Source organism: Aethalodelphis obliquidens, unplaced genomic scaffold (assembly GCF_003676395.1).
Source record: "Aethalodelphis obliquidens isolate GAN/ISIS:26980383/991018 unplaced genomic scaffold, ASM367639v1 scaffold9, whole genome shotgun sequence".
Classification (NCBI taxonomy): domain Eukaryota; kingdom Metazoa; phylum Chordata; class Mammalia; order Artiodactyla; family Delphinidae; genus Aethalodelphis; species Aethalodelphis obliquidens.
The window spans coordinates 48,332,101-48,346,292 of record NW_020837953.1 but is presented as its reverse complement, the minus strand read 5'-3'; the positions used below and the strand labels follow the sequence as shown (position 1 = coordinate 48,346,292).

The 14,192-nt window shown below is 64.7% G+C and overlaps 1 protein-coding gene across 2 annotated transcripts in view; it reads left to right on the top strand.

The window, feature by feature from the left end:
- Positions 1-14,192, top strand: part of ESPN (espin) — a 31,888-nt gene that overhangs the window by 14,836 nt on the left and 2,860 nt on the right. The window contains exons 6-12 of one of the 2 annotated variants that reach the window (XM_027110361.1): positions 2,369-2,570; positions 3,833-4,104; positions 6,727-6,888; positions 6,979-7,174; positions 8,507-8,533; positions 9,644-9,789; positions 9,866-10,129. In XM_027110361.1, coding sequence (XP_026966162.1) covers positions 2,369-2,570; positions 3,833-4,104; positions 6,727-6,888; positions 6,979-7,174; positions 8,507-8,533; positions 9,644-9,789; positions 9,866-10,129 — 1,269 coding nt within the window. Of the gene's footprint in view, positions 1-2,368; positions 2,571-3,832; positions 4,105-6,726; positions 6,889-6,978; positions 7,175-8,506; positions 8,534-9,643; positions 9,790-9,865; positions 10,972-14,192 lie in introns of those variants that run through there. The other variant, XM_027110360.1, reaches the window with a different exon arrangement.

The following is a 14,192-nucleotide window of genomic DNA, read 5'->3' as shown; positions in this document are numbered from 1 at the left end:
GGGTAGGTGTTGTTACCCTTTTTACCACGGAGGAAGCTGAGGTTCAGGGAAGTGAAGCTCCTTGCCCGGGGTCACAGGAGTAAGTGCCCTAGACCACTACCCCACGTGACCTCTCAGGCCAGAACCACTGACCATTGGGGAGTGAGGGTGTGCGGGCAGAAATATCGAGGGAAGGAGGACCAGCCTCGTCCTGATGAGAACCAAGGCTCGGAGAAACAACGACACTTACACACCAGTGGGAACAGTAAAGCGCATTCACCTGCCCACAGGTATTAACTAGCTCCTTTAACTCTCACCACCACACTCTGAGGTAGGGAGTGCTCGTGTCCCCATTTCACAGGTGAGTAAACTGAGTCTTGGGGAGACCCAATCACCCAATCATTAAATGGTGGAGCCCTGGTGTCCGGGCCTGGCGCTACTTCTTTTCACCACTACTCTGTATGTTTGCTCACTGCGTGGCTACTTCATAATTGAAAACCTGTGTTAGTGTTTTCAGATTATTTTATTATGGTTACAAAGCCACGAAGGAACCCACTGGGACTTGAGTGCAGATGTGGGTGGCTCCCAGTCCTGGGCTCTGGCTCCTCTGGTGCAACGTCTGCTTTGGCGCAGGAGGGAGGAAAGAGGGCTGGCTTCACAGGCATCTTCAGAAGGGGGGCAGCCTGGCCACGAGAGGGGCTGCGGAATGAGGCTGGAGGAGAGAAGGCCGATGACCCCCTGCCCAGAGCATTGTCTGCCCTGTCGTCGAGCATATGGGGGCACCCTGGTTCTGGGACTCCAGAGCACAGCAAGGCCCAGGGGTCAGAGATGGCATCCGGCCCCAAGGAAGAACTCCCCCCAGAAAGGCCATCCGGAGAAAGTAGTGGTCCACAGAGCCCCAGCGCCCTCTGGCGCCCCCTGATGGAGGCTTTAGCTTCAGGCAATGAGCAAACAAGCACCACTCCTTGAATTCTGACCCCGGTAAGGTACCCTACCCTGCCTAGTGCTTTACGATGTAATCTCAGTTCATTTTCACAGCGAATTAGTACTAACAGCTGACACATATGGCGTTTACTGGCTACCACGCCCTGGTACTTCACTAACTTTTAAAATCTTTGTTATAACATAATGGGGCAGGCAGTGCTGTTATACCCACCTACAGATGAAGAAACTCAGGTACAGACAGAGAGGACAAGTGATGGAAAGGTCATGTAGCTAGTAAGTGGAGGAGATGAAATTTGAAGCCGTCCCCCCAGGCTGCAAAGCCTTTGCCCCTAACCTTTGTCAGGGCTGGGCAAGTACCCACCTCAGCCAGCCAAGCAAAGAGCATGTTCAGGCTGCCCTCCCCAAGCCCAGCTCCTATGACTCCCCTTGTCTCAGGGGTTAAGGCAGCAGGGCCTGGCCCCCCCGAACTGGGTGGAGTGTGGAGGACCTGGCCCCCTCACAAGGCGGGCCCAGCTGCGGCAGTGACGGTTCAAGCCATGGAGGATACTGGCCCAGAAAAGGCAAACACTCCCGCAGAGCCCCTAATTACGGGGCCAATGAGCATGGCCGCTTACCAGCCGTTACCTGGTGCCAGGCCGGCCTCCCGTTCCCGGGGGACCTGTGACAGTTCTCAGGCAGGGAGGAGCTGGCCTGGGCCGGAGGCAGCCAGCAAGCGAGCCGCAGCCTTGCCGGCAGCAGGGCCAGCATGGGCAACGTAAGCAGGGCCCCCACCCCAGCCCGCTCCCTGGAGGGAGGGTCAGGCCTGTGGGCAGGGGAGAGGCAGTGGTGGGGGATGGCTGAGCTCAGGTTGCCCCCCCAGCTCAGCTGGGCCACCCCAGGCCCCGTCCTTTCCCCAAAGACCCCATCAGGAGACAGGGGCTAGGCTCATGTTGGGATTCGTCCCAGTCCGGCAAGGAGAGACAGGGTGGTTGCTGGCCAGGTCGGGAGTTCAGTCTTTCCTGCACGTTGGAGGTGCCGTGCACCCCTCCCCTATCCCCAGCTACTGCAAATGCTCCCACCCGCTGCAGCAGCGCCGGTGCCTCCTCGCCACGCTGGAGCCTGGCCCTCTGCCCATTGATGAGAAAGGAGTAAGGCTGGTGCCGTGGCCGCCCTCGCTTGGGGTCCAGCCCAGCGTCCTCCCTCTCTTCTGAGCAGAGCCTCTCAACCCCCCTGAGCAGAGACCAGCCAGGGCTGGGAGTTTTCCAGGAATCCGTGGTCCTGCCACTGCGGGGGTGGGTTTGAATCTTAGCCTGGGAAGAACCTGAGAGATGATGGGGAAGGGAGCCCAGAGAGGGAAGTGGCTTGACCGAGGTCACACAGCGAGGGTGTGCCCGAGCAGGACCCTGGCCCAGGGTGCGCTGGTCTTTGGAGCGGGGTTGCCCTCACAGCCCCCTCTCCCGCTCAGAGCGTGGAGCACCGTGTGCTGTCACGGGATCCATCCGCTGACCTGGAGACCAAGCAGCCTGACTCGGGCATGTCCTCACCCAACACCACCACGTCGGTCCAGCCACCAAACTTTGACCTCAGCTCGCCGGCCAGCACCCTGTCCAACTACGGGTCCTGCTCCTCCGGCCACTCCAGCATCAAGGGCCGGCGCCCCCCACGTGGTGAGTGGGCCTGGGGAGAGGGGGGAGGGAGAGCCAACTGGAGCCAGACCACTGCGCCCTGAGGACCATCCCTGAGCCCACTCTGCCCGCAGCTGACACTGGAGACTGCCCAGGTCACCAGGAGGGCTGGTTCTGGGGAGGACAGGTGACACTCACGCTTGTGGGTGTCCATCACAGACATGCCTGTACATCCACAGGTACCCTCCCGCCAACAAAAGCCGCAAGCAGCCCGCACGCAGTTCAGTGTCGTCACTCACACGCACACACAATGTTCCCCAGACGCTACACACACCTACCCACACTCAATTCAGTGTCCTCACACACACGCACACACAATGTTCCCCAGACGCTACACACACCTACCCACACTCAAGAGTGCACACCTACACGTGTACACACAGCATACAGGTGTGAATGCACAACCACACGTACAGAACCATACAGACACCTACGCTACATGTGTGCACTCATGCACCCCAGGTCCACAGACCAATGCAAACACATTCACAAGTACAAAGAAGGGCTTCCCTGGTGGCGCAGTGGTTGAGAGTCCGCCTGCCGATGCAGGGGACACGGGTTCATGCCCCGGTCCGGGAGGATCCCACGTGCCGCGGAGCGGCTAGGCCCGTGAGCCATGGCTGCTGGGCCTGCGCATCCGGAGCCTGTGCTCCGCAACGGGAGAGGCCATGGCAGGGAGAGGCCCGCATACCGCAAAAAAAAAAAATAAAAATAAGTACAAAGAAGCACGTACACACATTCAGGAACATACACGAATGCACACTCAGGCAGGAGCCAGGCACACATGCTCACACGTGCTGACCACGCCCTGAGCTTAGGTGTCTGTCCACCTGCGATGCCGGCTTTACGCCGCCAGGTGGTGGCCTGCAGAGCTGCTGGGGCCCCCTGCAAAGATGCGGTGTGGCCGTTGGTACCGCACCGCCTGCCCGGCCACATCTGCCCCGAGGAGCCACCCCTCCACCCTCCAGGTGGCTGTGCTCCGCAGCCCTGTCTTGGAGCCCGCGGCCTCCTGCCAGTTCCGCTCAAACCTGAGCACAGGCCTTTCCCCAACGAGTGCAGGGCTGCAGGTGGGCAGGGCCAGGGCGAAGGTGGGCCCGGCCCTGCGGGGCCCACGGTGGGGCCGTGTCAGGCTGCACCTGGAGCCTGCCTACTCCCATGGCACGTTGTTTCTGGGCAGGAGGGGGTCTTGGGCCTGGGGGCAGCCTCTTTGCAAACTCCCAAACCCAGCCTTCCCTCTGTCCCAGGGCTTCCCAGCACGAGAGCTGCAGACATACAGAGCTACATGGACATGCTGAGCCCAGAGCCGGGCCTGCCCCGGAGCAGGATGGAGAGACCCAAAGCACCACCGCCACCACCCAGCTTCCCTCCACCATTCTCACCCCCAGGCACCCAGATGCCCCCACCCCCGCCAGGCTACCCAGCTCCCAAGCCCCCCGCGGGGCTACAAGCAGCTGACATCTACACGCAGACGAAGAACAAACTCCGCCATGTGGAGACCGAGGCCTTCAAGAAGGAGGTAGTGAACCCTCCCCAACCTGCCTGCCCTCCGGCCCCGGGAGTGGGCTGATGGGGGGGCAGCAGAGGCCAACAGGTGGCCCGGCTCCTGGGTACAGGGCGGGCGGCGGGGGCGGGGGGAGGTGGTCCCTGGTCCAATGGCCTGTTCAGGAGTCAAAGCTTCCGGTCAGCCCCATGGCGGCTCAGGGCTGAGCACTGGGGACAGAGAGATGAGGAAGACAAAGCCAGCACCCTCTGGGGACTTGGGGGGCAGGGCGGGGGGAAGGAACACATACCCAGATAGCCATGCCTCCCCGGGAGCTGGGTCCTCACCACCTCTTGCACAGGTGGCAGGGAGCTCATGGAGTCGGCAGAGCACATGTGCAAACTGCTCCTCCACAGGCGTACTCGCGCCCAGCTCCGGGCTCAGGTGGAGAGAGGGTCCCAAGGGAGTGTCTGCAGGTGGGAGATGCAGGCAGTGTGAAGGTGAGGGCTGGGAGGAGGGTGGAGGCCAGGGGAGGGGGCACCCGCAGGGCTCAGCACCCTCTCAGCATTGGGGGCTGGACGCGGGGGTAACATGGAGGCTGGCTCCCCAGTTTGGGGCTTCAGCTCCCAGGTGGGTAGACAAGCCAGTCCTGAGATGGGCGCCCTGGGAGAAGCAGGCTTGTAAGAAGGGGCCGAATCCGGTGCGGGCACTTTGAGTGTGGGGTGCCCGGATGCAGGGCCTGTGGGTTCCTGGCCGAGGCTTTGGAGCAGGGGAGGGGGCAGAGGGCTGGTCTGCACAGCTCTGAGAGTCCTGGGCAAGGAGGCCCAGAGGAAGCCCTGGGGTTCTAGTCAAGAGGACAGAGGGAGGCTGGTCTGAGGCCGCAGGGGAGGGCAGCCTGAGCCCCCCTAGGGTCCTGTGGGAACCCTGACCTTGTAGTTCTCTCTCGAGCCCAAGGCAGGCTGCCCCAGGGCCGAGCTCAGTACACAGTTCCCACAGGTGACCCACATCGCAGGGCCACCGGCTGGGGGAAGGGGAGGACACAGCTCCACTGCAGGTCTTCTTGCTACCTCAGACCAGGCTCTCAGTGGGTTCCTCTTTCATCTCCAGAAGGTGAAGGTGGCCCAGGAGAGGCCTGCAGGGGGCCTAGGGCCAGCAGACTTTGCAGGCCAGGCATGTAGGCCCTGCCCCAAGCCACAGGACAGGCGGCCCCTCCCCTGAGCCAGAACACCAGGACTGCGAGGTGCCGTGCCTCTCCCGTTGTGTGCGTGCCCGGCGGCAGGCGCTGGGCCGCTCCACAAGGGCCCTTTGTGTGCCCCGCGCCCCCCCCCCCACTCCCCGGCTTTTTCCGGACCGCGGGCAGGAGCAGGGTCGCGGCGTCCGCGCCTCGGGGATGCAGGGGGCGCCGAGGGGGCAGGCTGGCCCAGAAAACAAATCCCGCGGTGTCGCGTTTCCTTGCAACGTGAGCCCGGCCGGGTGGGGCTTGGAGGGTCCGGGGCCACCGTGGGGACGCTCGGACTGGGGGTGGGGCAGGGGACAGCCCCTGCCAGGTGACTTGGCCTTTGGCCCTTGCGCCTCCTGTCTTTCTTCCCGGGCTGGGCTTAGTGGGGGGCAGATGCGACGGAGTGGGCGGCCCGCGCTGTCACCCGAGCCCGGCCTGCCGCCCCTGAAACCTGAGGCTTGGGCGCGGGTGTCGGTGTCCCTTACGCAGCCGGCGATGGTTTCCAGATGCGGGAGGGAAAGGGCGGGGGCGTGACCCGGAACCCGGGGGGCCAGACGTGGGGGGCTCCACTGCCCATGGTGAGGCGCAAATTCTGTCTCTGGCGGATGGAGGGGGTGAGTGGGGGGATGAAGCCTTGGGTGCTCAGCCCAGAACGGAGGGAGAGAGGCGCAGGGGGGTGGGGCCACATCTGGCCTGTGGGGTAGGCGCGGCGCAGCAGCCAGGTGTTGGCAGAGCAGGGGGCGCCCCCGTGGCATTCCCGGCTGCTGGGGGTTTCGGCCCGGGATTGGCAGGCCCTGGGTGATGTCAGGCCGACAGAGCTCTCAGGCGCTCATAGGCGCGGGCGGGCGGGCTGGGCTGTAACCTGAGAGGAAGGATCAGGTAGCGCAGGTGTCGAGTCCATGCCGCCCCCGCTGCCAGGTGCACAGCGGGGGCCACCAGCACGGTCGCAGGTAGGAGCAGCCCCAGGCCGGGGCCGGGCGACTGAGGGCCCTGGGCAAGCAGTGGACTTCCTCGGGGCGGAACTCCCGCAAAGGAGTGTTGCGCGAAGCCTTGGTTTCGCGTGGGACCGTCTGGTCGCCGCGAGTGGGGTACGGCTGAGGCCTTAGCGCTGCCTAAGCTGGGAGCTACCCCTTCTCCAGCTCCCCCTGGCGTTTGGGCTGGGCCACCCCGCCCCTCGGCCCGCCCCTTCTAGCCACAGTGGGGGCCCCTGCGCCCCTTGGCCCGCGCCCAGAGCCCCTCCCTGTGGGGCCGACCGAGAGTGCCCTTTCACCGAGGCCCGCAGGACCCTCGCCCCATCCCCGCTCTGAGAACAGGAGGGTCTGGGACCGCGGCTGGCCACGAGCCCCCGGAAGGTTAAGAGTTGGGGAGGCGGGGAGAGGGATGTGGGAGGCGGAAAAGACAAGTGCCTGAAGCTCACTTCGCCCGCTGTCTTCCCGCAGCTGAGCTCCCGCGACGGCCGCAACGGGCTGCGGAGGCAGGACTCCAGCCGCAAGCCCCGCGCCTTCAGCAAGCAGCCCAGCACGGGGGACTACTACCGCCAGCTGGGCCGCTACCCCGGGGAGCCGCTGGCCGCGCGCCCGGGCATGGCGCACAGCGAGGAGGTGCGTGCCCGCCAGCCCGCACCCGCAGGCCGCCCGGGACCCGGCCGGGCCGCCCGCGTCTCACTCGCTGGCCCCTCCGCTCCCCCGCAGGCGGCGCTGCTCCCCGGGAACCACGTGCACAACGGCTGCGGCGCGGACCCCAAGACGTCCAGGGAGCTGCCCCCGCCGCCCCCGCCGCCGCCGCCCCTGCCCGAGGCCCTGAGCTCGCCGCCGCCCGCTCCTCCTCTGCCCTTCGAGGGCTCTGGCCCTGGCTGCGGGCAGCGTCGCTCCTCCTCGTCTACTGGCAGTGAGTAGGGGCGGGTTGAGGGGTGGGGGGCGGCGCTAGCCCTGAAGGGGGAGGGAAACCAAGACCCCCCCCTCCCGCCACCGCCCCGGGCAGCTGCCACTGCCCTGGTGCTTCCTCTTTTGCTCTTTGATCTTTCTGCAGCCCCACCCCAATGAGGACTTGACCCTAAGGGGAGGCTTGGGATTGCTTTAGGTCCTGCCAGAGCAGGACAGGGCTGTGTGACCTGGGGCAAGTCCCCTTCCCTCTCTGGCCCTGCCTTCCACCCAGTAGGGAAGGCCTCCCAGCTCTGGTGGCTGCTGTTTCTGATGAGCTGGTGGTGCTAGAGGGAAACTCAGAGAAGTAGAATTAGCTTCAAGGAGGCAGGGTTGCTGGCCAACCTTCTTCCTGCCCCACATCTATCCTGAGTCACTCTTCCACTCCTGGCTGCTTTCCCTTGTTCTCCCAAGCTAGCTACGGCCCCGGGCCTGGCTATAGGGTCAAGGCCAGTAACCCGTCATACTCTGCCCTCCCCCTCCTGGTGAATCCCCGAGCATCCTTTTTTAAGAGCTAGACTGGTGACCAGGATTCCTGGGCTTCTCTTGTGAAATGCGGGACAGTCTCCTGCACGCCGGGGCTCCTGGAAGGCCCAGGAGGTGGTATCTGGGTGCTGATGCTTCCATTCCAGCCCGGCAGGGGGTGGCCAAGCTGCTCTCCTCACGCAGCCACTCGGTTCGGGGACCATGCTTACTGGTAGCATCCAAAGCTTCATTTCCCTGGCTAGGGATGCAAGGCTGCAGTAGCGTCCAGGGTAGGGCCAGCCTGGGCTCCTTGGGGTACCTGTGGAGCCGCAGCCCCTGCAGACCACAGCCCATGGTAGCATGTCCACCGTCAGCTGAGCGTCCAGAAAGGCCCCCAGCTTTGAGGTCAGTGCCTTCCCGTGGCAGCCTGGAGCAAGGCTGAAACTAGGAACAGAAGAAAAATAGACTCTGGGCTTCTCCAGACAGCCCTTCGCAGCAGAGCCTGGGCTGGGTGCCCTATCCCATCCCAATGCCAAGATTGAGGCCCTTGCTAGGGGGTCCAGGGCCAATGGCAGCCCAGCCCAGTCCTCAGGGGCACCAACAAAGCTGGGAACTGAGCGGACCACCCTTGTGGAGCCCCAGAGCAGCCTGAGCCAGGGTCAGACGGACCGGAAAGTTCCTCCTCTCACCACCACCACCCCGCCCCGCCCGCCCCCGCGCATCTCCCCTCCTCCTGTCCTCCCTGGCCCTCTCTTGCTCTCTGTGATGTCCCAGCCTCACCCCAGCCCCCTCCCTCTCCTAACTTCGCTGTCACTTCTCTCCTCTCGGCCCCTAGAAGTGAGAGTGCTGAGACACAGGAAGAGTGAGTAGCTGCGTGCGCGGCTCCTGGCTGAGGCGCGGGGGCGGGACACAGGGCACGCTCAGGAAAAGCCAGGCTGACGGGCTGGGGTCTTGAGGAAAGGACGGGACCAGGGGCCGGCAGGCGAGGGGTCCTGGACACTACAGGTTCTACCCGCATTCTGTGCCGGGCAGACGGTTTTGCCTAAAGAAATGAGCCCGCAGCCGGCGCCCACCGGCACTTCTCCCTTTCTCCCCTCCCACTACCGCGCTCTGGGATCCCCAGCCCGGGGAACCCAGAAGCTGTTGGCCCCCTTTTTCCCCCTCACCCAGCCCTGACCCCTTCCTCAGTCTCTAACGACAACCCTCCCCCAACTCCATTCACCTCCGCCGGCCTCGTCGGAAAATGCAAACTCCGCGCCGCGCATTTGCATGTCGTCCGCCTGGCCCCTCGTCCTGAGTGCCCCGACCCTATATCCTTAGTAAGGTCTCGGCTTCCCCGGGTCCACCAGAGCTGCGCTGCGCTTTGCCATAAGTGTGCTCCGTCTGGGCTTGCAACCAGTGCGTCTGCGCGTGTGTCTGTTTGTGGGTGTGTGGGGGGAAGGGGGCCGGCTGGCTTCTGGCATCCAGGGTCCCGAGTCTATAGCCATGGAAGCCCCAGGTGACTCAGTCCAAGGGTCGCTGGGGTTTGCTGGTGCAGAGAGATGGCCAGGGGGAGACTCCACCCTGGCGGGGCAGGGCCGGGGAAGCCGGGACAAAGGTCGGGTGGCTGGCCCCAGGTAGTGTTCTGGAGCTCGGCAGTCAGTGCGCTGGGCTGGGCGAAGATATACGCTAGAGGCCCCAGGGCCGGCCCAGGAGCCATCATGAACTCCCAGGGGCCTCCAGGCGGGGGCTCCACACCCCGTGAGTAGGGCCGGGAGGATGGAGGGGCTGCGCGGGCTGCCAGCTGAGGACCCGCCTCTGGGGTCCCAGAGAGCTGCCTGCGGGACCTGGGACCTGGAGAGCTGCCCTCTGAGCCCAAGGGAAGGCCCCGGCCTGCGCTGACTTGGGGAAGGGGGCAGCGGAGGGCAGGTAGGGGGTGGCGGGGACGCGGGCCTCACACCAGGCCAACGTTTCCTCTCCTGCCTCCGCGCAGGCACCAAGTCTTTCAACATGATGTCCCCGACGGGCGACAACTCAGAGCTACTGGCTGAGATCAAGGCGGGCAAGAGTCTGAAGCCGACGCCGCAGAGCAAGGGGCTGACCACGGTGTTCTCGGGCAGTGGGCAGCCGGCCTCCCAGGTAGGCGATGCGACAGACGCCCCAGCCCCTCGACCCCGCCCACCCGGCACTCAGCCCCGCCGCTTCTCCCCCGCAGCCCGACTCGCCGCTGCCGCCGGCCTCGCCGGCACCGTCACGGGCCCGGAGCCCCACCCCGCCGGCCGCGGGGTCCCAGCCACTGCTCAACGGCAGCGTGGCGCCGGCGCCGCCTGCCACCCCTGCGCCGGGCGTGCAGCTCGACGTGGAGGCGCTCATCCCCACGCACGACGAGCAGGGCCGGCCCATCCCCGAGTGGAAGCGCCAGGTCATGGTGCGCAAGCTGCAGCTGAAGATGCAGGAGGAGGAGGAACAGAGGCGGAAGGTGGGCGGGGTTGGGCTTCCAGAGGGCCCTGGGGTCCGCACCTGGGTCCACAGCCCATGTCCCACAGCATCCCCCAATCTGCCCGGGACCTTTCAGCCTCAGACGGCTCCCATTACCTTTGGGAAAAAGCACGATTGGACCACCACCCCTCTCCTGGGCTGGTTCCCAGTCTCCACCACCAGCACCACCCCACAACAGCCTGTCCTTTAATGCGATGGCAGTGTTTATCAAAGTCTAAGATGCCCTCAAATCGCCCGTGATCTTATTAAAATGCTTTTTCTGATTCAGGTGCTCTGGGTGGGGATGGGATTCTGCGCTTCTGACAAGCTCCCGGGTGAGGTTGGCTCATCCAAGGGACCACATGAGTAACCGAGAGGCTTTTGGTCGTAGTCAGACTGGCCTGGGCTCTTTCCCTGAACTACCACTTTCCACTGATACTGAGCCTCGTCCAGCCTCGGGTTTCTCATCTGTCGGATGGGTTGATCATCCCTGGCTGGCAGGATAGTTTGCCATTGATCTGCTCAACAGACATCCCCCCGGCGCCGTCTATGTGTTACACACTGTTGTCGCCTCTGGGGATTCATGGTGAATATGTCAGGGCCGGTGGGGGTGGGGGGTGTCAACCAACAAGCAAGTACAGCACCTTAGTCGAGTGATAAGTGCCCCCAAGGAGACAAAACAGGGCAATGTGAGAGAGTGAGCAAGTGGGCAGGTGCTCTGATGGGGAGGGCAGAGGACTGGGGCAGCCCTGAACCGACCATCCCGTTTGGGTTTGGGGTGGTGGTAGGGGAGGAGAAAGTGATGTCTCAGGTAGACTTGGAAGATGAGGAAGAAGTGGACAGGGGAAGAAGTGGGTCAAAGAGCGAGCAGGAAGGACCGGGGAGGCCTGACGGTCAGAGTGGGTGTGGCAGCTCCAAGACATTACCACTGAAGGGGGTGGAGTGGAGACGTCAGGAGCGGCCAGATAACTAAGGCCTGGCCTTGAAGACAATGGACTTTCTCCTGGAGTAGTGGGGAGCCTGGGAGTGGGGTTAAGCGGAGAAGTTGGCATCGTCATATTTGTATTTGGGAAACATCTTTGTGTGGGGGGCGGTGGTGGGCCGGGATGAACTGGGAGGCCAGTGAGGAGGTGATGGCAGCCCCTCCCCCCCACCTGGGCTGGAAAAACCCGGCACTAAAATGAGGAACAGATGAGACTATGAGTGCCTGGCAAGCCTAGCTCTGTAAGTTGTGTTATTATTCCAGGAGTCAGAGAGGGTGGGAAGAGGGGTGAAAGCCACAGCTTCAGCCACTTTAAGGACCTCTCATTCAGCAGTAAAACTGACAGCACGGACAGGGAGGTCTTGGGCCTCAGGGGAGTTTGATTAGGGGTCATCCGCCTGGGGTGAGGCGCGGCCTTGCTGGGATCTGGCCTCGAAATCGCAGACCTTGGATGGGGAGGGAGAGGGCTGCCGTCCGTCGCAGCTTCAACGCCTTTTGCATGTTCCTTTGGTGGTGTAATGAGCGAGCAAGCCAGGTGTGGAGACCCCATCTGCCGGCCCTGCCTCTGCAACAGCGCCCAACGACCGGCTGTGTCCCTGCCAGCGACCAGAGTGGACACTGCCCTGCCCAGCGCCTGGAGCGGCGGCCTGGGCCGAAGCCTCGTCCCACTGTAATTGCCCGCCGGCCAGGCGCGGCCCGTCCCTGCAAACGCAGCCCCGCGGAGCCATTACACCACCCGGGACATGCAAAAGGCGCCCCCGGCGGCCGCTGCGGGAGCCGGGCCAGAGGGAGACGCGCCTCCCTCCCCTCTCTTGTCTTCCCCGCCTTAGCTGACGGCCGCCAGCTCGTGCTGCTACCCCCGCGAGGGCTGGAGGTACTCCCGCGAGTACAACGGCATCCTCGGGCCCTTCGGCGAGCTCATGACCGAGGCCGACATCCTCCGCATCGAGCAGCAAATCGAGAACCTGCAAGTGTTGCACAAGGCGCAGAAGCTGGAGGCGCGCCTGGAGCAGCTGGAGTTGGAGCTGGAGCAGCTGCTGCCCATCTCGGCCGCCCTGTCGGCGCCGCGCTTCACCGTCGACCCGCGCCGCATGCACGGCCGCGCCGCCAGCCTGCCTGCCTGGTGCAGCAAGATCTCCAAGCTGCTCAAGAGCATGGCCACGCTGCTGGCCGCGCTGGGGGGACGGCCCGCGCACCTGGCCGAGCTACTTGCCGCCGACACAGGCCAGCCACTGCCGCCGCTGACCGACGCCCCCTGGCGGCCGGGCCCGCTCTGCTTGGGCCGCTCGCATTCGCTCAGCTGGTGCCGTGAGGCCGTGGCGCGCGAGATCCTCGAGTGCGGCGTCTCGGTGCGGCACCTCCGCGCCACCTACGAGCGGCGCGCCCAGGGCTCGGCGCCGGCGCGCGGCCCGCCCCGAAAGCTCTCTCTGCCCGCCGGCGCCCCGCGCCGCGAGCCCATCCTCGAGGAGGACTACGTGGTGGCCGGTACCGGCGAGCCAAGCGCCGCCGCCGCCAACGGCCTGCTGGCCGCGGGGGAGCCCCTGGGCGTCCTGGGCCCACCCGAGGCGCCAGGACGCCAGGCGGCGCTGCCCGAGCCCGAGCAGTTGGCGCGCAGGCCGCCACCCTCCACTGAGCTGCGAGGCGTCCAGGACTACATCGACATGCGCAAGGAGCGCATCGTCTACCTTTTCCTGGAGCACTGGCGCAAGTGGACCTTCCGCGGCCCCGGGCGCCACGCCCAGGTGCGCCTGCGCAGACTGCTGCCCCGCGTGGTGGCCGCTGGCGCCGACCCCGGCCCGGAGGCAACCGACGCCTCCCAACTGCCGGCGGGCGATGGCCCGGACGAGCGGCTGCTGCGCCTGCTGAAGCAGCGGCAGGTGGTGGGCAAGCTGCTGGGCCACTGGCGGAGCCTGCTGCGGCAGGTGCCGGCGCGCCCGCCTCGCGGCCCGGGCCTGTCACACGGCTTATACTGGCCCGAGCACTTCTTGCCGCCCCTCGACGGCGGCGCGCCCCGGCGCTACGACAGCCTCACTCTCGACCTCTTCATGCTCGGCTACTTCCAGCTGCTCGAAATGGGCCTGAGCCGCGAGGAGCGCAAGTTTCGCCACCTGCTGTGCTACGAGATGTTCGACCGGCTGGGCAGCCACCCTTGGGAGCTCATCCGTCTCTTCCACCGCGTGGTACTCGAGGAGGTGGAGGCCGGCCGGCGCGGCTGGAGCGACGGCTTCGAGGACCTCAGGCGCCAGTTCTTCGGAGACACCCCGGAGGCTGAGCCGGCCCGGGAAGAAAAGGTGGAGAAAAAGCAAAAGGAAGGGACAGAGAAGGAAGAGAGGGAGCCGACCGAAGAGGCCGCTCCAGCTCAGACGGGCGACTGGCCAGAAGGGCAGCCAGAGGCGCCGGCCCCTGAGCCGCAGCCCCCGTCCCCACCCCCGCCAGCCGCGCCTCCCCCGACGTCGGCCCCTCCTAGTTCCGAAGCCCCCGCCGAAGAACCCCTGGAGCTGGTATCTGAGATGGGCGAGTTCAGCAATGAGGACATCTGCCGGTACATCGACCGCAGCTTCTCCTTCTGGAAGGAGAAGGAGGCAGAGCTTTTTGACATCTGAGCCAAAGAATTCGGAATTTACCCTCAAGCGTCTTAACCCGGGCCTGGATGCCTGTCTGATGCCCTCCAGAGGTCAGAATACGGCAGGAAGAAACCAGGACAGGACGAGTGGCCTTGGAAAAGCCAGAGTGCCCAGAACCAGGCTGCCTCAGCCTTTGAGATCCCACGGTGGCCGGTTGTGGGGTGTTGGCCGGAATGGGCAGGGCACGGCACAGAGCCAACCAGGTGTCCCCCTCTGGCTCTCCAGCGATGCCTGGCTCCGTGTGGAGCCAGGTGGAAGCAGCAGCCCCTCTGAGTGCGGGACTGTGGGTCCCCCTTGGGGCAGTGTGGCTCTCTTTCTTTCTTTGGTTTTTCACTGGAGTTCATAGCTACCTCTTTGGCTGAGGTCAAGGGAGCCACATGTGCAGTGTTCGTGTGACGTGTCCAGACCCTTTCTCCTCTGTAACATGCAAGTAATAAAACACTTTGCTGTAAGCTGCC